Source organism: Trametes versicolor, assembly GCF_000271585.1.
Source record: "Trametes versicolor FP-101664 SS1 unplaced genomic scaffold TRAVEscaffold_5, whole genome shotgun sequence".
Lineage (NCBI taxonomy): Eukaryota > Fungi > Basidiomycota > Agaricomycetes > Polyporales > Polyporaceae > Trametes > Trametes versicolor.
Genome location: NW_007360325.1, coordinates 230,349 through 253,514, shown reverse-complemented (window position 1 = coordinate 253,514; position 23,166 = coordinate 230,349). Strand labels below are relative to the sequence as shown.

Below are 23,166 nucleotides of genomic sequence, written 5' to 3'. Positions count from 1 at the left end.
ATATAGCAGGGTTGTATTCGTCGCCAAAGAGTCCTGTAAGGAAAAGTATCAGAACAACTTTGAAGGTGAGTGGAAAGCGAAGTATACGCGCGGGAAGAGGCATCCAGGTCATAAGATAGTAAGCGTTCATGAGAGTCACCAATCTGAACATCCGAAAGTCAGCATCAAGGCAGTTTCGCGCTTGATGGGTACTACACGAAGTATATCCTGCCTATTTAAGGCGCGCGATTTTCATCAGTATCCGATGTTCGGCCTTAAATTGTGGCTCACCGTTTTCGTAGAACACACTTGATAGTGTCAACCTTTTTTGAAAGACACTTATGATGTCCGCACTGTGACGATAGTGACCCATCTCAACATAGGTAATGGCCATAACAAGAACCTCTGCCACAACGAGAGATGCGCGAGAGGCAATCGCCACTAAGGACACGCCGGGTTAGAGGAGTTTGGTGAGTGTTAGTGAACTTACATCTATGACGGTAAAGCACACGATCAGCGTCCAAGCTCCAAGTGAAAGCAGAGCCACACATGCGTACCTTGATTCCACAAGCGACGGCATATCATCCCGCAAATGGCATCCATACGCTGGGCCAGCCGAGATATGAACGAATCGTAGGTTCGCCTGTCAGTCGCCACGTTAGTCGGCACCACAGGAGCTATCACGCATACTCACGAAGCAATTGACGACTGTGACAAGCGAAAGAATGAGGACCACAGTGGCCGCCCATTTCCACTGCCTTTGCAATGCATATACGCGAAGACAAGAGAATACTATGCTCGGGGTGTCAGCGTTCTACGATGCGCATGCGGTTCTTTCAGAACGTTTGCTCACCTGCCCAGATGACATACTGAGAGTACTGGCAGAACGCTTGTACATACACTACCACACTGCATCTTCTCGTCCAATCCACGAGCGCGGCAGGATAGTCAGCGGTACCCGGAATTATAGCCTCATGATTAGGATACTCAGTGCCACTGTGTACGCCGGGGTCAATGAAGGAAGATTGACAAGCGACTACGCATGCGCAGACAGGCTCACCGCATATGAATAATGTATGTTCCACCAAGGTGATTGGTAGATGGCGACGACAAGGACGAGGTAGCGGTTCGCGAGGAACAGAACGCACGCGCCAGAGAAGAGCCCCCGTTTCCAAAAGAAGGCGACCTCTTTTTCGAAGGTCAAGATGTAGTTCCATATAAGCAGAACTGTGTCGTTGCCTTTCGTCAGCTACGCGGGCACAAACGGAACTCATTGGCTGCAGGCTTACCGACAGAGGCGATAGCGAAGAAGTTCTGAGTCGTCAAGCTGAGAGAATGAATCGATTAAGAAATACGCTAGGTGCATCGAAACTCCATATACGCACATAAAATCACGTTCTTCGATGAACGCGGCATTGAGTTCAGCTGAGGTGATAGAACTCATCTCGTTGAGTACAGCAGCGGTGGGATATTGGGGGTTGCGCTTGTAGCTGAGTGCAGTGATATGTGACTCACGCGACGATGCCAGCTTTTATGAAATCCTCGATGGATACAGAAGCCGCGAGATGCAAGAATCTCTTGAACATATCCGAGCTCCAGGGCTTGAGAGAACTCGGTTCCGTGGAGGGCCGGGAGTATCAGCAAAGAATTAAGCTCACTGAGAACCGCATCTTAGGCGCAAGGGTGTATGATTTGCCAGCCGCGCCAGCCCCACTGTTTGACGGAGACGAGAGAGACAGAGTGTAGCGAATATCTGTCCATGAACAGTTCGAGCGTCTCTCGTCGCTGGTGTACCATGTGGAGGCCGGCGTTAACACGCAGGGCGTGTTCCCTTCCAGTCAAGCCGCAGCCCTTCTGGCCAGCGGCAAGTGCTTTGAACATTGCGCGGGCTTTCAGCTGTTTGACATGGTTTAAACGATGTACACAGAACCGAAGGCGCAGAGACTTACTCCTACACTCGCAGAAACATGGCTAGGCCTACGGTTGTCGCCCGCGAATTCGATGCCGAGCGCTTCCCGACGAGCTGTCTCGTATATCAGCCCAACCGACTGTTCGCCGTTCCTTAATTGCGGAGGTAAACAGCGCAAACGCATGCGTGCGCTTCTCGCCCGCGGCTGTAATTGAGGCAGAGAAATTCGTTCCTGCATCCGCCAAAATGTGGAATATTAGTGATCGATGAACACGAAACGAACGAGACGAACTCACCTTGTTCTTGCAGTAACAGCATGTGTTTTATTGTTCCTTCCCTTCACCATGCAATTTCGAATATACCTCGCGCGTTTGCGCTCCCCCCAGACGCGCTCACGACGTCCGACCCGCGCTCTGGGCTTCCCTCCGCACCCCTGATTGACCTCGACGTAACACAGGACGCTCCATTTCGCGCTGCGCGCCGACGTCGACGGCCGGGTGCGTTCAGTGACGTGTGTGGCCGTGCCTGTCCGAGCTCGCCGTTGCGGTGCACAACAGTGGCAGACTTCGAATTCGGCGCCGTGGTCCAGAGGGCTGGCGGCATGCTAACGGTCGTCCCGCCGGCAGATCGACACGCTGTGTTGCATTGAAATCATTGGTCCGAAACTTACGCTTCGATCCACCCAGAGGGGACTCTAAACAGATGCGCTCAGCTTTGGCGCTGCTTGGACGGCTCTAGACTTGGAGGCGGCTCGCCAGAACTATCTCGTGAGCGTTAACGAACGTTTCAAGAAGGATTGTTACATTTACGTGGATACATAACCGCCGCAGGCGAATTGAGTAGTGGTACAGCGGCAACTGAACGAAGAAGTAAGGCCCAATAGAGGCGACGTATGGTAGGGAGGTGGTCCCGGGTCCTGGGGTCCATGGTATACGTCAGAAAGGTCGTGAGAAAGGTCATTAGGTGGAACCAAGGCGGAGGGTTATGAGGCGGACTGTGGCGCCTCGTCATTGGATGGCTGTCCCGAGGTCTGCAGGAGCGGTGTCCTCTCGGTGGGCTGCGGAACCGTGGAGGGGGAGCGAGAAGGTGTGGACGAGGACGGAAGTTGCTCCGGGTCGGAGTGTTCGGCGGAGGGTTGGTCTCCCGAGTAGTGATCGGAAGGGTGGCCTCGGGGTTGCGTCACATCCGCCTTACATATTGGGCACTGGGGGCTTTCATGAGCACCATGCTACAAACCAGTCGGAGTACGGGCACGTACCAGCTTCTTCTTGTGGATGAGCCACTCGTCGATCTCCGCGATATGGAACAAATGGTAGCATGGCAACACGCGCACGCGATCGCCCTTCACGAACATCTCCAGGCAGATCGCACACTCCATTTGCTCTTCGACCCAGGCGGGCAGCGGCAGGTCGTGCGACGTCGACGCAACCGGGGCATCCGGCCCGCGCTCGAGGTCTGGATCGGGTGTAGACGAGGGCTCCGCGGGGTCGGAAGTAGGCTCGTGCTTCTCCCAGCCTGTCCCTGTCCATTCCCGCCAAGGAAGGTTGTGCACGACACTTTCGGGGGCGCGGTCGCGCTGCGCAGCCCGTGCAGCGCGAACGCGGTGGATGAGGAGCGTGATGAAGGTGAGGAGAGAGGGCAATAGAAGTATTATAATGAAGGTTATGATGGGGCTGACAAGAGTGGCTATTAGCTATATGCACAAAGATCGTACGACAAGAACGTACGAGTACCATTCCCATGCAGAATACTCGGTGTTCAGCAGGAGAGAGAGGGTCTTGAGTCCAGAGTGGGTGGTATTTGATACGGCAATCATATGCGACAACTGCACATAATCCCAGTACTTGATGTACGTCGCAGCAATGGTGACATCAGACGCATCCCCTGTGGAGTTCGTTTAGACGATAGAGACAGAAAATATAGGTCATAGATGCGTACTTTCACTGAACATGTTCAGGAGAGCGTCAGGGTTGTCCCGATCTCCGCCCACAACAACCGCTCTTGCTCCGAGCTTCTGCGCCTGTCGTGCCTTCTCGACAAAGGGGCAGCCGCCGCGCTGGACCAGAGCGATCCAGGTATCTGTGGTCTCGGGCTCATGGTTCCCGATTGTGCAGAGTTCCGGGCATCCGAAAACAGCGTCGGGGTCAAACGAATGCCTCCGGGATGTCGAGTTGTCGGGATCATAAGGGCAGGGTGCGGTGAAGGCAGAAAGAGGGATCACATATCCCAGTAGCGGGTCTGTGAGCTCGAGGCCGAAGGACGCTGGCCGGGCAGGGAAAGTGACTGAAGGAGAGCGGTCGACTACGGAGACTGTGCCATCGGAGGCCCAAGCCCAGCTCCACAGCCAGCTGCCATCATCACGCGAGCCTGGGGTGAACCTGCGGAGCCAGTTGGAGGGTTGGGCGTGAACGAGGCCTGAGGAGAGCGCGAGGAGGAGGCAGATGGAGATCATGGAGGGAGCGGCCAGGGTCGCGGATGGCAAGGGAGGCGCATGATATACCGCGCGCCTGCCTTTTTCGGTTTAGCCTCCCGATCTAGAACGCCCAGCACAACGTTCGAGTCCTCTCCCGAGCCTTGGCCCTCTCTCTTCTCTCCAATGCACTCATCATCTGCTCTCATCTGCTTGTCTCGAAGACCCCAGAATCACACCGGCTGCTAGTCTCGTTCCCATCCCTTCTGGCGCTTACAGGGCGTGCACCAGAAGGTCTGGGGCATTTCGGGCCCAAAACAGCCACTCGTGACAGGACGGTTACGGGGGTCACCAAACGTTATTCGTGACGATACTGTTACTCAAATGGCATCATAATGCGGGCACCTCATATTCTGTAAGTTTGTGGTTGTGCTTGGGGGTTAGCCTCCGACTGTCACTCCAATTCTGGGGATATTCAACGCCACGCAGACTGAGCGGGGAGTGCGACGTGAAAGACCCCCAAGCGCCCGCAAACGGCGTTAGCGCTGGCTGTCAACGCGCCGCGAAATCGCAGGGAATGCATTTGCGCTTCAACCACGCCTCGCCTCGCCTTCAAACATAGTGCAATAGACTCAAAAATGCTTTACAAGCGACTTTCAAAGCCACCATTATTTTAAAATAATGAATGCAAAGCGTCGGGATCAGCTGCAAGCCGGACAGCGATGACGAGAAATCGCTGACGTAACGTGACCTGCCGTCACGAGTGGCCTTACCGCCCACGAAATGCCCCAGACCTTCTACAGGGCTCTCCCCCCCGCGCGCTCAAATCCCTTCGTGAGAACCTGGCCAAAATATTTTAGCGCCTGTGCACCATTCCTTTGGCCAATCACAGCGCTCAGCGTGCGGGAGGGGGGAGAGCCTCTGTAGAAGGTCTGGGAACGAGACTAACCGGCTGCACGAACTGTCCAGCGGACGCGTGGTATCTTGTCTTGGGTTTTGATCGCATTTACATTTGAGCCACCGTAGTGAGATGAGATTCGGACGAGCTAGCTGTGATGCTTTCGTTCCACATCCTTCCCGCCGTTCATGAAAGGCCTTGAAGAGGTGCACACAAGTCTGTATGAGTGTGTCAGACAAAGTTTAGTCTGCTAGAAACCACGCGCTCTCCACAAGCGGGTACGTTATCTCCTCATATCCACCAAGACCCATGCACTCGGACTCATGCGGCCTTTCTCATCAGTGCATTAGCTTCGTAATTGACATCGTTACCCCTCAATGGACCTGCATCAACCCGATTCTGACCGGCAGATGCAGGCCAAGCCTATATGATGCTAGCGTTAGCGCACGAAAGCTTCCGCAGCGCGAGCATGACTATAAGAGACATGCTGAGGGGTTGAGGCAACTCTATCTCCACCGTGTACCACTGCGATAATGACCTTCGAATTGGACCCCCGTGTCTCGACTGAGGCTGGCTGTATCGCAGTCTGTGGTCTGGCTTTGGTACGTCTCTGCGCGATATGACACCCTGATTACGGATCGACATCGGCGATTGCTGACTATCGCCTGTAGACTACGCACCAGCTGTTCAGACGTCTTGAGACCTACTCCATTGCCGTGCACCTCCTGCTTCTCACTGCCCCCCCTCTGATCGGTTCTGGTCTCTTGGGATTCACCCTGCCGCTATTCTATGCGATCGTCGCCTCTCTCACGCTCTTCTACTCAACTTTGCTAACGTCCGTCGTGCTCTATCGCTTGTCACCGTTCCATCCTCTTGCGCGGTATCCCGGACCTCTGCCATGCAGGCTGACCAAGTTCTGGATGGCCCGCATCGGATTGAACGGCGATCAACACACGTACATGAAGGAGCTTCACGATCTATACGGCGATGTAGTTAGGACAGGTGAGTAGTGGCGGTGTCTTTACAGCTGTAACGCGACTTCAACTTTCTCCCTCCAGGCCCAAACGAGCTGTCTTTCAGAGACCCATCAATTCTCAGCGCAATGCTGGGACCGTCTGGAGTCCCCAAAGGACCGTGTAAGTGTCTGATGTCTCCAATAACGCCTCGAGATCTCATTTGTGTTTGGAATGTCGTAGTGATGGTCGGTCGTATCCGTACCACCACAAACCTGCCCCTCCCCGGTATAATGGACACCGCTGTGCACCACGAGCGGCGAAAGCCGTGGAGTCGCGCATTCAGCGCTGCCGCTCTGAAGGAATATGAGCCACGGGTCTCCAACAGAGCGAACCAACTTATCGAGGTTTTGGAACGCCAGAAAGGGGAGGTGTCCTTGGGTGTATACATCAACTACTTCGCGTGCGTTCATTTGTTTCGCTTGATGTTGGTGGAGCTGACGTGGGCATATATATTCTGCAGATACGACTTCATGTGTGATATGGCGTGCGTGTCTATCAGTCGGTCGCATCCACGACGATGCTTACGCTGTTTAACTCAGTTATGGCGGCGGCTCTGAACTGATGCGCGACGGGGACAAGGACGGGATCTGGGATACGATGGGCGCTGGATCACCGTAAGTATCCATGAGTTGAGTCCGTTGAGTACCGAATGCTCACAGTATGAACAGGCCAGCCACATTCATCGGCCACGTCCCGTGGTTCGGAATGTATGCTGCGCGCCTCCCGTTCATGTCTAGGCCTGGCAAGCGCATGGGTGTGCATTGCCGAGAGTTTACTCTGCGGCGCCTCCAACGTGGCTCGGAACGCAAGGACGTCTTCCACTATCTGGTGCGCACTCCTCACCGACATATATGCATAGATATCGCCAATCGCTCATTTTCGTGTTATTGCGAGTAGAGCAACGAAGACCTTCCCGACAGAGCCCCGCCCCCGGAGATTCAGCTCGTCAGCGACGGCATCCTCGCGATCATCGCAGGCGCGGACACGACTTCAAGCGGACTGACAAGTCTCTTCTTCTGCCTCGCAACGCATCCGGACGCATACAAGCGTCTCCAGGCCGAAGTCGATCAGTTCTATCCCCCAGGCGATAATCCCTGTGACCCGAAGCACTACCGCGATATGCACTACCTCACTGCCGCTATGTGAGCCCTTGCCTATCTCCAGGAAGCTCAATTCAAATGTTTAATATGGCTTCTATCTTGTATAGCAACGAGACTTTGCGTCTCTATCCACCCGTACCTACCGGCACCCAACGCCAGGTTCCGCATCGCGGCCAAGGTGTCATGCTCGGGTCGAAGTACGCGCTGCACGCACCCCTTCACCCGTAATATTCTCTGACGCTCCGTATCGCTTTCAGCTACGTCCCGCCGGGCACCGCGCTGTACCTTCCGCCCTGGTCACTCCACCGCGACCCACGTAACTTCGCGCCCTTCACCGAGGGCTTCTGGCCCGAGCGCTGGCTGCTGGCTACGGGACGCGCGCCAGCTTCCGAAAAGACGGGGATGGACTTCGTGCACAACGACGCCGCGTTCCTCCCGTTCTCTCACGGACCCGCGAACTGCGTCGGGCGGCCGATGGCGATGCAGGAAATGCGTGCAGTCGCATGTGCGGTCGTGCAGAAGTTCGAGGTGCGGTTGAGGGCGGGGTGGGACCCTAGTGCGTATGAGGAAGGCTTCAAGGACTTCTTCATGACGCGGCGGCCGGCGCTGCCTGTTACGCTGCACCCGCGGTTCTAACAGTGCCATCGCACTCGTAGGACACCGAAGTTTCACTCCCAATCGGCAAGCACAAGTTGAAGCAACCGACAGTCTCTATGTGGGACCAACGCTATTTATTGTACACGAGTAACAGGACGGAGTATATATAGAAATACAAGAAATCAACAGAACGCTGCTCAACGTTACGCCGCGTATGCTCAATAGAACCTGGTGCGTCGAACCTTCTCGCCGTTGGACTTGCTGTAGAGGGTGCCCTCGGAGGTAAAGTCCTCAGTGGCTCCATCGGTGGACGTCTGGGCGGAGAGCGTAGCGGCGGTCGAGTTCCCGAACACAATGGCCTCATCGTCCAAGTCCTCTCTCTTGAAGTGGCCTTGGTTCGACGCGTACCACCAGAGTGTGGTGATCCCCACAGGGAAGGTGTACGTTGCCTAAGGGTCCACCGTCAGCCACCACGCAACCGAGACAGACAAGCCTCTCACCTGCTGGCCGCGGAACTCGATCGTCGTCTTTACCGGGGTCGGGTTCCATGCGCCGTTGGTGTTATCAGCCCTGTGCAGGGTGCGTCAGCCCCGTTGATCAACGACAACGACAACTGCGGGACGCGTACCAGTTGAGCACGACAAGGCTGTAGCGCAGCCAGTCGTTCGAGTTCGCGCGCCCGGTGACAAACGCGCTGACGCGCAGCGCCCAGCTCTGGCTGCCTCCGAGGCTGACCCCGATGCGCCTTCCGAACGGCCCACCAGCGTCGCGGGGAAGGATGGCTTTCGAAGCCTGCGCCATCGCGTAGACTGGTGAGATGCGAGTCAAGTCAGTTTTGCCTGCATCGAGCTGAGGACGCTACTAATAACGCACACTCCTGGTTCACACTCCAGCTCCCGTCGCTGTTGACGGTTGCGACAGGGCGGCACGGCGGAGAGCAGCTGTTCGTCCCAGGCAGCATAGGTTGCCCGTTCCCGTCGAGGGCAAGGTTCCACATGAGACCTGTCTTGGAGTTGTGCTCGATCGAGCCGATGAATCTGCGCGCAGGTCAGAGAAACGGTCGTGTCCCTCACTGAGACCGGACGCTCACATGTTGTCCATGTACCACTGTAAACGTACAAGGGTCAGCCATCGTATTAACATGCACATGCCCAGAGAATTCGCCTACCTTTAGGTCGCTCCACCAGTCACTGCCGTACACGCCCGAGCACTCCGTAAACAGGATGTCCTTCTTCGGGTACGCGCTATGGAATGCGTCCTGCTGCCCAACTGAGCCGGAGTAGCAGTGGAAGCCGACACCCGCGAATGCATCCGCGGCGTCGTTCATCTATTCCGCAGATCTTAGCACCCAGTCCTACGCCGGTCGGAGTAGAGATGGTAAACTCACCAAGTCCACTGGGTATCCTGCAGCGTCGTTCCAGTTGTGGTCATAGCCGATGATCTTCGTGCCGGAGAAGCCGTTGTTGTTCATGAGCGTGCGCAGCGTCTTCGCGACCTGTGCCTCTTGCGCGGCGGTGAACACGCAGGTCGGATACGTCGGGTTGTAGTTCTCGGGCTCATTCTGTCGACATGTGTTAGTTAGTGCGTGAACGTCGCTATCGTAGCCAGATGAAGAGACTGACCTGAACGCCGATGGCGAAGACTGTGACGCCCTTGCTCTTGTAGGCTTGCAGCGCCTTAAGTAGGTAGTTCGCGTCTACGTGTGAAACATGAGCCATCCTGGGGCGGACTGCGCGAGGGGATCGTCACGTACAAGCCGTCGAATACTTGGACAAAAAGTTGCCGCCCTTCATCGACCCCGTGTCCTTCATCCATCCCGGCTACACAGCTTGCGTGAGCCAAGTCGTTTTTGGCGCATAACATAGTAGCATAAACATACCGGAGACCATGGGAGGAGGTGAACCTTGATCGCGCTGTTGATGGACCGAATGTCCTTCAGCACGCTGAACACGGAAGACGGCGCTTTGTTGATATCGAAGTACTTGAGGGAGGTATCGCCACTGACGTCATCGAAACTGTACACTGTGCATTGCATGAACTATAGAGAATGCACGCGTATACGCGAGGAACGAAGCGTGCTCACCGGTGGTGGAGAAGTCTGAGGCGCCCAAGGGGATGCGGAGGTACGAGAAACCAGCGGAGTTGGCCCCGTCAGTGTCTATCGAGAAGATGGTCAGTAAAGCGTAAATAACGGGGCTGGATGTACTTACTATCGAAGAGGTATTTCAGCAGCTTCCAGTAGCTGTCCGAGTTCTTGGTCTGACACAACACGTCAATACTAGGCGAGCCTTATCTTTCAATGAAGAAATGCATACCTTGAGGTTGCTGAGCACCTGGGCCGAGGAGTCGGCTGTGCATATTAAGTTAGCACAAGGTGCGTCCAAAAAAGGTAAATGAATGAGCGACGCACTCAGGGATGCACCAAATCCCCAGAGGGACTGGTATGTATGGGCGTCGCTGAGCACGATGTCTGCAGCACCGATCGCCCCGGGCGTCTTGAACTGGACCGGGTTCGGGTACAGGTTCTTGTACGTGAACAGCTGAGACCTGTCCCAGGTCGTAGACCACTGCAAGGCTTGTCAATAACACACGCTGAGACACACAAAAACGGAGACACGCACTACGTCGTAGATCTGCTGAGATAGAACGGGGATCGCGCAGGACACGACCGACGCGAAGATAGTGAGGCGCATCTTGAACGCGCTGAAACCTAGAGATGCGCAGAGAAAGCCCTGCGGGACATGTACAATCTTATATACGCCCTCCTGCCAGGAGACCAGAGACGCGGGGAGGAGCAGGAGCGGCATTTGTCGCAGCCGACCATTATCGCGGCAGCAGTGATGCGTCTGCAATCCCGAGTGGCCACCCGCGCACGCAGTGGCCTTCCGTGTGTGCCTCGCGGGGTCGGGTACGCCCAAAACGCGAAGGTATGTGCTTGGAAGGGATGAACGAATAGGACAGCGGCGCGCCGTGCACTGGCTGCCGAGGCCCAGATGCGCGCCGGCAGGGACCACGGTCGTAAGGGAATGCAGCGCCGTAGACGCTACGATACTCGCTTCAATGCAGGCCTCAATTACCCGCAGTAGGCTATGCAGCATCGTCGCGTCGCCGGGGCGTGCGTGAGCATACTTCAGGCGGTCCTGAGATCCACTCAAGACTGGTGAAGTGCGGGTACCTGGACAATCGCGGAAGTAGCGGCAAGAACGCACGGAATGACTGAAAGCAAGCTCACATGTTGTGCCTATGTTGACGGCCTTGAGAGCACGGCAGGCACGGGAAGGACGAGGTCGTCAATGCAAGCCGATATTTGTGCAGCACTGGCCTCCCAGGAACAATAATGTTATTTAGTCATACAACAGGCATCCATTACCAAGCAGCTATGTTACAACGGCGCAGGAGCGTATATCCAATGTGCGTCGAACTTGACCGAAAGAGAGCGGCACAGAGTGGCAGCGTCCTATTGTGATCGCGAGTCCGGCGGGGTGGGCGGCGCAGAGAAATCAGAGTCGGCGACGGCGAGCATGTACCCGTCGGAAGACCATGGGTCGGTGGTGAGTCGGATGGGAATGACTAGGCGCATCTCCCGGAACGGGCACTTCACCGGGTCAGGCGGTATCATGCTCAACTCGATGAAGTCCTAGAACGTCGTGCGTTGAGCGTTGAGTGTTGTAAGGGCAAATCGATGCGGAACAACGTACCTTCACGGTGAGCCCGCCCGCCTTGAAGCCTCCGACCTTGACCGAGTCGTCCAGTCGGATCTCGCCGACGAAGGAGAGCCAGTCGGATCCGTCGCCCTAGGGTGGAGTCAGCATACACCGTAAACCAATTTTTCGCGGGAGCGTACCGAATGTCTGCATTCAGCCTCGCCAATGGTGTCAACACGCCAGATGTCCGTCTTCGTACCCAGAACGAGCGCGTTTCTACAGTAAAAGTGTGTTAGCGCGATCCCATATCATGCTGCTGTTTATACGTACCGAACGTCTACTATTGACTGCCTGACCACCTTGATGCGGGTGAATTGCTTGTTGGGCGCGAGGATGGTAGCTGTGGGCCCATATGGCAGGTAGGCGGCGAGCGAGAATGCGGATGAGGAGAACATAATATGGAACGGGATCGGTTGGCTGATGCTGAAGACTCGTAAGGAGGGAAGGTAGAGCTGTTCAAGCCTTGTGTGTGAGCCCCATGCAGTAAGCTGAGCGCAAGGTCCAACGTACCTGGCAGTGGATATCCTTGCCGCCGGATGTCCTCGCCTTCATGGTCGACTCCCAACACCGCCAGTCGGGGGACTCGGCAAGTCCGGACATGTCATGCGACTGGTACATAGGTTCGGGTAGCGGCAAGGCGGGGCGGGAGCGTGGGTGGTATATGAAAGGGGTGGATATCGAACTGAAACACAGTCACTCTCTGCCTCACGTCCTTTGAAAGATAGACTCACGAGTTGGTGAGCCGCTGCAGTAGACTCGACACCTTACCCTTGACCACCGTTGCGCTCACTCCGTACTCGATATTTGCATCGAACCCAGGAACGCCAGACAAGTGTACATTGTGGGTAGGCGGCAAGGGCTACGTCGGCGGCGGTACTGCCATGAGCACACCTCTTCAGCATGAAATGTGGAAGACCACTCACGTATGTGTCCTTGCCGTCGGAGAACGTCTCGGGCAGAGTCAAGCTGAACTTGAGGGATGCTGGACAAGGTTCCGAATCTGTCTCCTTGCTCCACAAAGTGACCTTGGAGAGGCATAGCTTGTGGGTGGTCGTACCGCCCTCGGCGACCTCCTGCAGCTTTAGGCTACCCTCAATCTACACAGCTATAATTCAGCTCAAGCTCGTCGATCTACGCGCACCGCTGATCTTAAATTCCCGCCGGCTACGCACTTTGACTTCCACGGCAGTGACCCCGTCGGTCTTCGTGAGATTGATGGCTCCTTCCACCGCAGCCGCGGACCCATATACCGGCAAGCTCACGTTGTCCTCCTGTGCAAAGAGGCGGAGGCTCACGTTCCCTCCCTTGGACTGCTTCACGAAATCTCCAACTGGCCTCGGGGCCGGGCGGTTCAGTGCCAGGCGCTGTTCATATTCTTGCGGCTCCGCGGAGTAGGAGGGGATGCGGGAGAAGGATGGGACGTAGTTTGGAAGGCTGGTCGTCGACATGACTCGAGTGTGGAGAGACGCGGTCGCCTAGAGGCAGTCCTGTTGCGCTCCCCAGAAAGCGCGGAGAGAGGAAGCGTGTGGAGAGAGGATAACGAGGAATGGTGAGCAGCGAAAGAGGAGGAGGCTATGAGTAAAGCATATGGCGTGCGTCGGCCGCTGCCACCGGCGGACTGTGGGGACGGTCCGGCAGTGTACTCGCGCACTATCTCACCATCCCCCACACAGCTGCTCCAACAGCAGAAGACGCGCCGGACTAGAGCTGCGCGCACACACGCGGTCCATCGTTCGATGCCCCCGAGCCCTGCGCCCGAATTGACATCCGACACCGGAGGCGTCGATGGTAACGTGCTGTTCAATCACCGTTGAATCGCGGGTCGACCGCATGTATCGCCGGCAGCAGAGACAAGCAGCAGGCCGGGTGTATCATTCAGAGACGGCGAGCATGTGGAAGTCGGAAAAAGCATGTGGGACGAAGCGACCTCAGCCGCTCGTCCGTTTTGCATGCGGCCGCCGAAGATGCGCTCTTTCCTCTCAAGCGCCTCCCGCTTGCCTCCCGCTCACTCCGCTCATCCTCCCACCTTGACTGCGCGCGCTGCTCGAAACACATTCTAAGCATAACCGTGGCATCGATCCCAGTCAAGACCAGAACTGGTAGCGTTCACAGCGGATGTTGTGCTATATATAGCGGTACGCAGGCACAGATCTAGAGCTGCTATGTTATATACGTGCGTACCACGGCTTGAAAGATTTTCCACTGTATGGCCCTCGTCATCCATTGAGTCATGCATTGACGAGAAGCGTAGGTCTTTCGACTTTGTCCTAATATTTTGAGTGGGTATATGTGAGACTCTAACTGGTCCGTGTCAATATCCAGCCAATCGGTGTAAGGTAGCCTTCGTCCAACCCCGATTCATGATGCTAATGGTGATACAGGCATCGCATTCCGACACGCAAACGAGTCCGAGGTGAGCCGCAGAGGAACATTCTCGCTGAACGGGATGTACTGCGGTCTGCTTCCTGACGGGGGCTCGATCGAGAGCACGATGCTGTCCTGCACGACACGCGTGGAAATCATCAGCGACCGGTGTTCACGCATCTGCACAGAGGAAATGCACGCACGACGACCTTCATCCCATCCACCTCGAACCCGCCCCCAAGCCCGGCCGCGCGTGGCGGAATGATGATCGCCCCGGACCACACCACCGTGTTCGCGCGCCTGCTCGTGTTATGCACCACGCCCTGCCCAATCCACTCCGAACAGTACAGGTGGCTCTGTTCTTCGGGCAGGGGTGGCCGTCCGTCCGCCATCTTCCCTGGCACATGGGCGTGTCCTGTCGGTCCCGCGGGACGCGTATCTACCACCGTCGTCCGCTGCACTTGTATCCTGAGTGGACACCGCTGCGCCCTCTGCAGCTTACGCACGGCCAGCGGGAGAAATGGCATCCGCCCTGAACTGGCAACAGACTCGCTGGACGTATTCGACCCGGACACCGACGTGGAGAGCGAGAGGAATGACGTTGCGGGCGGGCGGTACTCCGCGAACGGCGCGAGCGTGAGCTCGTCCGCGAGGAGCGAGACGTGGAAGGGGATCGGTTCCTGTGCGCTGCATACTTGTGATGCCGGCAGGTACACCTGCGCGGGTGGCGTTGACCCCAGTCAGCATTGCATTCCAACATGGCGACTGCGCGGTACCGATGTGGGCGTCCGCGCAGGAGGAGACGGAGAATGAGAAGTACTGACGTGAACTTTGATGACCGGGGCGCCCGCGCGCCACGGACGGAGGCGGAAGGCAAACAGTGTTCGCGGCTTGTCTTCCGTCTTTTGCGAGAGGCTTGGGAAGGGCCCCTGTAGCGCTGGTCGCGTTCGATGGATGCACCGAAAGGGTACTCTCATACTGAATCATCGTCACAGGCAATCAGCACCACATCCCAATGGACGCAGAAGATGCGCGCAAATCAGGGAATGCACGCACTTCGTGACGCCGCGCCAGAGCGATGCCGCTTCGCGCATGCGCGTGAGATTGACCGCGACAACATATGCGATGGTCACCCTGAACCCGGGGATCCCGTCGAGCCGCGCGCTATATGTTGGCGGGAGTGGGTGGCGGTTGCCAGAGTCGGGGTCGCGGAACGTCGTGGGCAAAGTGTACCGGAAGGACGCTTGAGGCGGAAAGGGCCCGTTCCGAGAGGGTATCCAGGAGTACACCAGCTCGTCTACGACCTTGACGGTCCGCGTCCCCGATCCGCCGAGTTCTTCTATCAAGATAGTCCCTTCCACCTGTGGGAGCATCCGTCGTTTGTCATGCGCGACGGAGTCACCTAAGTCGAGGAATAATCTCACCTTCACCTCCAGCGCGAGAAGACCAGACGAGCGGGCGATTGCCAGGATGCCCTCGATCGTATCCCCGGTAGAGTACGCCGGCACCTCCGCACCTTCGTCCTGTTCGCTCAACAGCAGCGTGACTCTGCTTGAGTGCTTCACATAATGCCCCCTCTTTGCCTTCTTCGTGTCTACAGCCGCGGGCGTGCGAGGGAGGGGGTAAATCCCACCGAGCGGGATGACGGACCGCAGGGCCGGGACAGACACACTCCGGTCAAGGGTGGGAGGCCTCCTGTTCGGCTGTGGTGGTGGTGGACTCCGGGGCTCTGGAGTGCAGGAGCGCGAGTGGACAGAGCACAGAGAGGGCGGTCGGGAGTCGGGCACCAGGGCGTACGGATGACGCATTGTGGCACAGTAGCAGACACCCGAGAGAGTTGTGCAGCAAGAAGCGGGGAGCTAGATAGACAAGCAGCGTGAGTCCGCCAGGAGTACTCGAGACGCGAGAGACCCATCCTCTCCAGCTCGCGGGAGGTATTTGTGCATCTGTCGACCAGGAAGGCCCCGATCAATGATGCAAGTGTGTGCGCTTCGGGAGGCTGTGATGAACAGGAAGAGCGGACCTCGTCATGCCAGAGTTCCGAACAGCAAGATGGGGAGTCGCCGAGGCGGAGTGAGCGTCGAGCGAGAAGCACCGGGGCGGATAGAAGCGGTATCACGGGGCAACACTTGCGGGACCATGGGCACGTAGTTGAATTGGGAGCTGATATCCTGCTTGACTTGTTTATAAGTATAGAACCGCTGCGTGGTGGTGAGTGTACTGAGCCGCGATAGGTCGAAAACAGATGGTGGACTTCTCAGCCTGGCGCCGGCCGACGCGTGAACGTTTTCCCAAAGCTGCGGCACCATGCGGAGAGCGAGGGTGCTGGGAAAGCAAGGTTCAAAACGAACAGTGAACATGTCAAGGTCGCCTTCGTGGGGGGGCTGCACAGCCCGAGCGCTGAAGCTGAAGCCGGGGCAGGAAGCGCCGAGCTTGTTACCTCTATATCGCACGCACGGTGCTGGGTCGCATATCTCCACCTGGGGCATGCATGTGAGCGTCCCATGTGCCGGCGGCGTGACAAGAGATGGTGATGGTATTGCTCCTGTCTAGTTAGATGATTCTCTTCTCCCGTAGTGTCGCTATCTCTTCTTCGCTATATCCAAGCTCGGTGAGCACCTGTCGCGAGAGACGTTCAGCGGGGTCAGACGGGCGAGGAAGATGATGATATCTCCACGGACCTCGGTAGTGTGCTGCGATAAGTACGGCGGTGGCCGGGCAATGGGCATTCTCTTCCCATTGTAAGTCACTGGGGGAGAGACGAGCTTGATTTTACCAGCTCGCGGGTGCTAGTCAAAGGCCGACCGAAGTCTTAGTTCCCAGCACCGATAGCACTAGCACTGATGTCTCCGAGAAGAACGCACCTCGACCTCTGTGATCATCTGGCGCGCAGCAACCTGGGGGTGACCGAAAGTTTGCTCGATGTCATTGATGGGTCCGAAAGGGATGCTATGTATCCCATGAGCCGGGACTGTCTGCCAACCTAAACATAGAAATCCGACTACGCACCCCAGGCCCGTGAGCCTTTCTATCCAATGGTCGCGGCCCTGTTTCTGTAGCGTGTCTGTGATCAGTGATACAAGCTCCTGTCTGTTCGCAACCCGGGCCTTGTTGGTGGAAAACTTCGGGTCAGAGGGAAGGTCAGCACGTTCCAATATCGTCTCGGCGAACAGCTTGAACTGTCATGGAGGAAACGCGGGTCAGCAGGCCTCTATGGGTTGCACGGACAGGCCGACCTGTTTGTCGTTTCCGGCCCCAATCATGATGAAACCGTCCTTGCACGGGAAAACTTGGTACGGAACGATAGACGGATGCGAGGTGCCGTGCCGCGACCCTCCCTGACCTGCAATAAGGTAATTTGAAGCGATGTTCGCAAGACCTGCTAGCTGTGAGGGTGTTGAGCGCCCTGTCTCGGATGTGGGAATCTGGCTGTCGACGTACCTGAGACTCAAACAGATTGCAATCGATCCAGACCCCCTGGCCTGTTTGCTGCCGCGACAGAAGGGCAGCCATGATGGCGCCGTGCGCATATAGGCCAGTCGCTATGTCGGTTACTGCAACACCAACTTTGCAGGGCGGACCGTCAGGCTCGCCCGTGCTGTAAATGGTAATTGTTAGCCCGGCAGCGTGGGACATGGAGCTAGGGACTATCCCACATATGCATGAGACCGGCCTCTGCCTCGACGATGACATCGTAGCCTGCAGCTTTCTTGAAAGGTCCAGATTGGCCGTAACCTATATACGATACGGAGGTTAGTGCAAGGTTACACTCAAGCGAAGGTTATGATAATAATAGACATACCAGTGATGCTGGTATATATGAGGCGAGGATTGATTTTTCGGCAATCCTCCCAACCAAGCCCCGATTCTGCAAGCTTCCCAGAGATGAAGTTCTCTACCAGGACATCTGCCTCTTTCACAAGCTTATGGAGAATCGCTCGGCCCTCAGGCTCCTTGAAGTTTACCGTGATCGAACGCTTGTTCCTGTTGACGGCGAGGTAGTATGCCGACTCCGGGGGAAGGTGCGATGTTTCTTGCGGCGCTGAAGGCGACAGAGGAGCAGACGGTGGAGACCAGGATCCTCAAGATACCGTGTCAGCGAAATGTGCTGTGCACCAGGTTCAGTTATTTGAATGCAGCGGGCTCACTCGTATCATCACCTCTAGATACCTCCTCGACCTTGATCACATCTGCGCCCAGGTCCGCAAGCAGCATGGTCGACGTCGGGCCAGCAAGCACGCGAGTCAGGTCAAGCACCTTCACTCCCCGGAGCGGAGGGGGCATGCCTTGTGCAGGTGTCGGTGTACCGTGGTCGACATTGAGGGTACGCTTCCGGACGATCTGGCGCGCAAACCCCGATTCACGCACTCGAGTCGCACGCCGTAGAATGAGAGAAGCCATAGCCGGCGCGTTCGACGCGTAAAGCAGGTGAGTGAGAGTGCGGGGAGGTGCTGGAGGTCGTCGCCCTCGATGAGCAGGTCGAATGCGGGGTAACGAGCGCCCGACGGCATCGGCGAGCCGGGTCCCGGAATCCGAAGGACCGCCGAGCGCCTACGAGCGGGCAGGGCAATTTCGTCATGACCATCGGCCAGGACAGGAATGGGCAGGCACTCGACGTCGGAATGCCCGGTCGAATATATTTCCAGTACCTCTCTCTTCCTCCTTCCTCCTCCTCCTCTGCCTTTGGGCTCATTTCACGTCCTCACGACTCACGACTGCGTTGATCGCGCGTGCCGGTCAAGATGCACAGACTGACTCGTCTTCCTAGAGTCATCCAACCGCTCAGCGGGTCGAGATACCGCTTCGGTATCGCGCAGGTGTGCGCCGTACGCACCTACGCTACTCCTGCGAAGCCACCGTCACCCAACGACGCGTTCGCGAATGGCGGCAACTCGTACTACATCGACGAGATGTACCGGCTCTGGCGGGAAGACCCCAAAGTCGTTCACGCGTCGTGGAACGCGTACTTTTCCGGGATGGAGAAGGGCCTCCCAAGCTACAAGGCATTCACTCCTCCGCCGAGCTTTGAGGCCACAGGCATTGCGACTTTGAACCTCACTGGGAACAAGGACTTGGACATCCACTTGAAGGTATGCAAATATTTCGGCCTCGTGTTGTGCCCCCAAGCCGGCCTCTGTTTCGGTGGACGCGTTACCTGGGAGAAAAACGCGTATCGTGAGGGTTTCCGAGGGAGTGACATATATGCACTCCCGTCCCTCTCCGGGCGTGCGGCGTTCACTACCGCTCTATTGCACAAGAATTTACGTGTGATCACGTCTACGCTTCTCTAGCGTCTGTAGTAATTGCAATACCGGCCTACGACTTTCCCCCTCACATATCACAATGGATGGTACAATATGCTCATTCTTACACGGCTGGCAGGTCCAATTGCTCGTTCGCGCGTACCAAGTTCGTGGTCACCACATGGCGGATCTCGACCCACTCGGCATCCTTGACCCCGACCTCAACAACGTGAACCCGCCTGAGCTTGAGCTCGCGCCTTACGGGTTCTCGGAGCGCGACTTGCAAACGCCGATCACCCTCGGTCCGGGTATCCTTCCTCACTTTGCCACGGAGGACAGGAAGACTATGACGCTCGGCGAGGTTATCGATACTTGCAAGCGCATATACTGTGCTTCGATCGGTTTCCAATACGTCCACATTCCCGACAAGGACAAGTGCGACTGGATTCGGGAGCGCGTCGAAATTCCGAAGCCCTGGAACTACACCCTTGACGAGAAGCGCATGGTCCTCGACCGCCTCATGTGGTCGGAGTCGTTTGAGAAATTCATGGCGACCAAGTACCCCAACGAGAAGCGTTTCGGTCTCGAGGGTGGCGAGTCCCTCATCCCCGGTATGAAAGCGCTCATCGATAGGTCGGTCGAGCACGGCGTGCAGAACATCACCATCGGTATGCCTCATCGTGGTCGCCTGAACGTTCTTGCCAACGTCATCCGGAAGCCCATCGAGGCTATCCTCAACGAGTTCTCAGGGACGGCCGAAGACGACGACTTCCCGGCTGGCGATGTGAAATACCATTTGGGAGCCAACTACGTCCGCCCGACGCCGTCTGGAAAGAAGGTCGCCTTGTCGCTCGTGGCGAACCCTTCGCATCTGGAGGCGGAAGATCCCCTCGTGCTTGGTAAGACGCGCGCACAGCAGCACTTCGCGAACGACGAGCAGACGCACACCACTGCAATGGGCATCTTGCTGCACGGTGACGCCGCGTTCGCCGGGCAGGGTGTCGTGTATGAGACCATGGGCTTCCACAATCTGCTCAACTACGGCACCGGCGGAACGGTCCACCTCATCGTGAACAACCAGGTCGGCTTCACGACCGACCCGCGCTTCGCACGTTCGACCCCGTACCCGTCCGACATCGCGAAGGCGTTCGACGCGCCCATCTTCCACGTGAACGGCGACGACGTCGAGGCTGTCAACTTCGTATGCCAGCTCGCCGCGGACTGGCGCGCGAAGTGGAAGTCCGACGTCATCGTCGACATCGTCTGCTACCGCCGGTACGGCCACAACGAGACGGACCAGCCGAGCTTCACGCAGCCGCGCATGTACAAGGCTATCGAGAAGCAGCCGACGACGCTCACCAAGTACACCAAGGCGCTCGTCGAGCGCGGCACGTTCACCGAGAAGGAGATTGAGGAGCACAAGCAGTGGGTGTGGGGCGTGCTCGAGAAGGGCGCCGAGGGAGCGAAGACGTACGAGCCGACTGGCAAGGAGTGGCTCTCCTCGAGCTGGCCCGGATTCCCGTCGCCGAAGGAGCTCGTGGAGAAGAACCTGGCCTCGCCCAGCACCGGCACGAGCGAAGAGGTACTCAAACACGTCGGCAAGGCGATCTCCTCGTTCCCCGAGGGCTTCCACCCCCACCGCAACCTCGCGCGCATTCTGACGACCCGCGGCAAGACCGTCGAGGAGGGCAAGAACATCGACTGGGCCACAGCCGAGGCACTCGCGTTCGGCACTCTCGCACTCGAGAAGATCCACGTGCGCGTGTCCGGCCAGGACGTCGAGCGTGGCACCTTCTCGCAGCGCCACGCCGTCATCCACGACCAGGAGAACGAGCAGCAGTACGTGCCGCTGAACAACCTAGGCAACGACCAGGCGCGCTTCGTTGTGTGCAACTCGTCGCTGTCCGAGTTCGGCGCACTCGGCTTCGAGCTCGGGTACTCGCTCGTCTCGCCCTCTGCGCTCACGATCTGGGAGGCGCAGTTCGGCGATTTCGTGAACAACGCGCAGTGCATCATCGACCAGTTCATCGCGTCGGGCGAGCGCAAGTGGTTCCAGCGCACGGGGCTGGTCATGAACCTGCCTCATGGCTTTGACGGTCAGGGCCCGGAACACTCGAGCGGACGTATCGAGCGTTTCTTGCAGTTGTGTGATGACCACCCGCACGTCTTCCCTCCTCCGGAGAAGATCGAGCGTCAGCACCAGGACTGCAATATGCAAGTCGTGTACCCGACGTAAGTTCAACGTCGGTTGAATGCTTCTCGTACTCCGTGCTGACGCATATGTTCTTCCAGGACACCCGCGAACTACGTACGAGTTACTAGTGTTCTTCCAGATTCAGTCAATACTGACAATGTTGCCCTTTGCAGTTCCACTCCCTTCGCCGTCAGATCCACCGCGAGTTCCGCAAGCCCGTAAGTCCCGAAATCACAACATACTTCGAACTGCCGCTGAACCTCCCATTTCCTAGATGATTCTCTTCTTCTCAAAGTCCCTCCTCCGCCACCCCAAAGCGCGCTCTGACCTCGCGGATATGGCCGGTGACAGCCACTTCCTGCGCTACATCCCCGACGCGCACCCGGAGAACATCGTCGCCCCCGAACAGGTCCGCCGGCATATTCTCTGCTCTGGTACGTTGCTTCTGTGTCCGGCCGGCGCGAAACGAGGCTGATATCCTTCGCGATGTGTAGGCCAAGTGTACTACACGCTGCTCCAAGAGCGCGAGGACAAGGGCATCAACGACGTCGTGATCAGCAGGATCGAGCAGATCTCGCCCTTCCCTTACGACCTCGTACGTGTCTTCTACCTCAACACTCGAGCATGCCGCTGACAATACGGTTCCTCACAGTTGACGCCCCACCTCGACAAGTACCCTAACGCAGACCTTCTGTGGTGCCAGGTACGTTTCCATGCTCCAGTCACCAATGGACAATTACTCAACTTTTCTCTGCAGGAGGAGCCGCTGAACAACGGCGCGTGGTCGTACGTCGGCCCGCGCATCCACACCGCGGCGAAGGAGACGGCGCACCATAAGCGCAAGTACCCGCTCTATGCCGGCCGCGAGCCTACTAGCTCCGTCGCGACGGGCAGCAAGGTGCGTTACCCCTTCCTGAATTCTAACAAAGTGTGGAGACTGACGGGGACGTGGATATTAGGCGCAGCACAAGAAGCAGATTGAGCAGTTCCTTGCGGACGCGTTCGCACCTCGGCCGTGAAAGCGTTTTCCCTGGGCATCGGCGCAAGGCTACATATGTAGACCGTCGCATTCATTAGTACATATTGAGCCTAATCATATAGAGTCTGTTGTTGTTCCACTTATCGGCGTAAGGGAATGGTGGGCAGTATGTTAGGATGCCGTGATTGAGAGTGGAGGGGGACCGTACCTTCCTTGCACCAGGATGAGTATCTACCAGCGCTGTATCATCGACCAACAGCGGTTGGAACATCGATGGTATTGCAAGACAATGCGAGGATGAAGAATATTGCATAACGAATAGGATACAATTGGTCGTGTACGGTCGTAGATGTTTCGTAAACTGGGTGTCGTAGAGTATGGGTGGATAGATATGTCCGAAACGCCCATCGACGGACGAGTGAAGGCAATGAATGGAGCCGAGCACAGCGTGGTATCGGGGCCGTGGATGTGGAAGTTGGAGCTGTGCGTGGTATGGTAACGGGTATGCGTAGAAACGAGAATCGCGTATGATAAATGTAATGCAAAAGGTTTCAGGCAGAATGGGAACTCTTAGTAAGGTCGAACGGCTTTTCTTTTGCGTAGTAGGCCGGAACAGAATGGTACCTAGTAGACTGAGGCTGACACTAGATGTTGGCCTCGGGCAGAACGGGAACTCTTAGTAAGGCTGAACCGCAATCAGTCTGCTTCGGAACGGAATCTCTAAGTAAGGCTTTTAAAGTCGGAAAGGATCGAGACCTAGTAAGAGGCTGACG

The 23,166-nt window shown here is 56.9% G+C and overlaps 8 protein-coding genes across 8 annotated transcripts; 2 read left to right on the top strand and 6 right to left on the bottom strand.

The window, feature by feature from the left end:
- Positions 1 to 50: 50 nt before the first annotated feature.
- Positions 51 to 602, bottom strand: TRAVEDRAFT_28452 (uncharacterized protein). Its single transcript, XM_008039019.1, has 3 exons — positions 535 to 602; positions 271 to 420; positions 51 to 211 (listed from the first exon to the last, which is right to left on the bottom strand). The coding sequence occupies exons 1-3, from the start codon at positions 557 to 559 to the stop codon at positions 192 to 194; spliced, it is 195 nt and encodes a 64-aa protein (XP_008037210.1). The 5' UTR covers positions 560 to 602; the 3' UTR covers positions 51 to 191.
- Positions 603 to 2,870: 2,268 nt separating this feature from the next.
- On the bottom strand, positions 2,871 to 4,341 carry TRAVEDRAFT_64333 (uncharacterized protein; the record flags this gene model as incomplete). The annotated part of the gene is made up of 4 exons (XM_008039420.1): positions 2,871 to 3,116; positions 3,147 to 3,561; positions 3,616 to 3,772; positions 3,827 to 4,341. Coding segments are annotated over 4 exons (1,333 nt in total), but the record flags the coding sequence as incomplete, so codon positions are not given.
- A 1,388-nt stretch (positions 4,342 to 5,729) lies between these two features.
- Positions 5,730 to 8,107, top strand: TRAVEDRAFT_58095 (high nitrogen upregulated cytochrome P450 monooxygenase 2; the record flags this gene model as incomplete). The annotated part of the gene is made up of 9 exons (XM_008039343.1): positions 5,730 to 5,798; positions 5,868 to 6,198; positions 6,255 to 6,332; positions 6,393 to 6,696; positions 6,752 to 6,826; positions 6,881 to 7,040; positions 7,110 to 7,354; positions 7,420 to 7,509; positions 7,570 to 8,107. The coding sequence occupies 9 exons, from the start codon at positions 5,730 to 5,732 to the stop codon at positions 7,946 to 7,948; spliced, it is 1,731 nt and encodes a 576-aa protein (XP_008037534.1). The 3' UTR covers positions 7,949 to 8,107.
- A 20-nt stretch (positions 8,108 to 8,127) lies between these two features.
- On the bottom strand, positions 8,128 to 10,602 carry TRAVEDRAFT_121341 (glycoside hydrolase; the record flags this gene model as incomplete). The annotated part of the gene is made up of 15 exons (XM_008039419.1): positions 8,128 to 8,358; positions 8,410 to 8,479; positions 8,532 to 8,718; positions 8,783 to 8,946; positions 9,000 to 9,016; positions 9,078 to 9,236; positions 9,297 to 9,470; positions 9,532 to 9,605; positions 9,663 to 9,729; positions 9,789 to 9,931; positions 9,993 to 10,067; positions 10,120 to 10,168; positions 10,225 to 10,259; positions 10,320 to 10,476; positions 10,531 to 10,602. 15 exons carry the CDS (start codon positions 10,600 to 10,602, stop codon positions 8,128 to 8,130), a joined length of 1,674 nt encoding a protein of 557 aa, XP_008037610.1.
- Positions 10,603 to 11,237: 635 nt separating this feature from the next.
- On the bottom strand, positions 11,238 to 13,154 carry TRAVEDRAFT_71303 (uncharacterized protein). Its single transcript, XM_008039418.1, has 8 exons — positions 12,786 to 13,154; positions 12,537 to 12,710; positions 12,345 to 12,472; positions 12,124 to 12,295; positions 11,884 to 12,065; positions 11,754 to 11,829; positions 11,608 to 11,703; positions 11,238 to 11,546 (listed from the first exon to the last, which is right to left on the bottom strand). The coding sequence occupies exons 1-8, from the start codon at positions 13,059 to 13,061 to the stop codon at positions 11,367 to 11,369; spliced, it is 1,284 nt and encodes a 427-aa protein (XP_008037609.1). The 5' UTR covers positions 13,062 to 13,154; the 3' UTR covers positions 11,238 to 11,366.
- Positions 13,155 to 13,971: 817 nt separating this feature from the next.
- Positions 13,972 to 15,785, bottom strand: TRAVEDRAFT_122036 (uncharacterized protein; the record flags this gene model as incomplete). The annotated part of the gene is made up of 6 exons (XM_008039417.1): positions 13,972 to 14,112; positions 14,181 to 14,338; positions 14,411 to 14,693; positions 14,802 to 14,955; positions 15,034 to 15,338; positions 15,402 to 15,785. 6 exons carry the CDS (start codon positions 15,783 to 15,785, stop codon positions 13,972 to 13,974), a joined length of 1,425 nt encoding a protein of 474 aa, XP_008037608.1.
- Positions 15,786 to 16,530: 745 nt separating this feature from the next.
- TRAVEDRAFT_166347 (CAIB/BAIF family enzyme) lies at positions 16,531 to 18,378 on the bottom strand (the record flags this gene model as incomplete). Its single annotated transcript, XM_008039416.1, has 9 exons — positions 16,531 to 16,596; positions 16,659 to 16,766; positions 16,842 to 16,926; positions 16,987 to 17,156; positions 17,214 to 17,363; positions 17,419 to 17,575; positions 17,634 to 17,712; positions 17,780 to 18,058; positions 18,126 to 18,378. 9 exons carry the CDS (start codon positions 18,376 to 18,378, stop codon positions 16,531 to 16,533), a joined length of 1,347 nt encoding a protein of 448 aa, XP_008037607.1.
- A 264-nt stretch (positions 18,379 to 18,642) lies between these two features.
- TRAVEDRAFT_58092 (2-oxoglutarate dehydrogenase E1 component) lies at positions 18,643 to 22,531 on the top strand. The gene is made up of 9 exons (XM_008039342.1): positions 18,643 to 19,067; positions 19,360 to 21,452; positions 21,513 to 21,528; positions 21,588 to 21,632; positions 21,689 to 21,848; positions 21,909 to 22,009; positions 22,067 to 22,117; positions 22,172 to 22,312; positions 22,374 to 22,531. Exons 1-9 carry the CDS (start codon positions 18,720 to 18,722, stop codon positions 22,431 to 22,433), a joined length of 3,015 nt encoding a protein of 1,004 aa, XP_008037533.1. The 5' UTR covers positions 18,643 to 18,719; the 3' UTR covers positions 22,434 to 22,531.
- Positions 22,532 to 23,166: the final 635 nt, after the last annotated feature.

Coding starts and splice junctions, on each gene's coding strand:
- TRAVEDRAFT_28452 (XM_008039019.1), bottom strand. CDS start 559: ATGCCGTCGCTTGTGGAATCAAGGT. Junction 421..534: donor GTCGCTTGTGGAATCAAGGT/ACGCATGTGTGG, acceptor GCGTGTCCTTAG/TGGCGATTGCCTCTCGCGCA. Junction 212..270: donor AAGTGTGTTCTACGAAAACG/GTGAGCCACAAT, acceptor CGCCTTAAATAG/GCAGGATATACTTCGTGTAG.
- TRAVEDRAFT_58092 (XM_008039342.1), top strand. CDS start 18,720: ATGCACAGACTGACTCGTCTTCCTAGAGTCATCCAACCGCTCAGCGGG. Junction 19,068..19,359: donor ACTTGGACATCCACTTGAAG/GTATGCAAATAT, acceptor CACGGCTGGCAG/GTCCAATTGCTCGTTCGCGC. Junction 22,313..22,373: donor CCGTCGCGACGGGCAGCAAG/GTGCGTTACCCC, acceptor CGTGGATATTAG/GCGCAGCACAAGAAGCAGAT.
- TRAVEDRAFT_71303 (XM_008039418.1), bottom strand. CDS start 13,061: ATGTCGACGACCAGCCTTCCAAACTACGTCCCATCCTTCTCCCGCATC. Junction 11,830..11,883: donor CAGTCAATAGTAGACGTTCG/GTACGTATAAAC, acceptor CTTTTACTGTAG/AAACGCGCTCGTTCTGGGTA. Junction 11,704..11,753: donor AGGCTGAATGCAGACATTCG/GTACGCTCCCGC, acceptor ACTCCACCCTAG/GGCGACGGATCCGACTGGCT.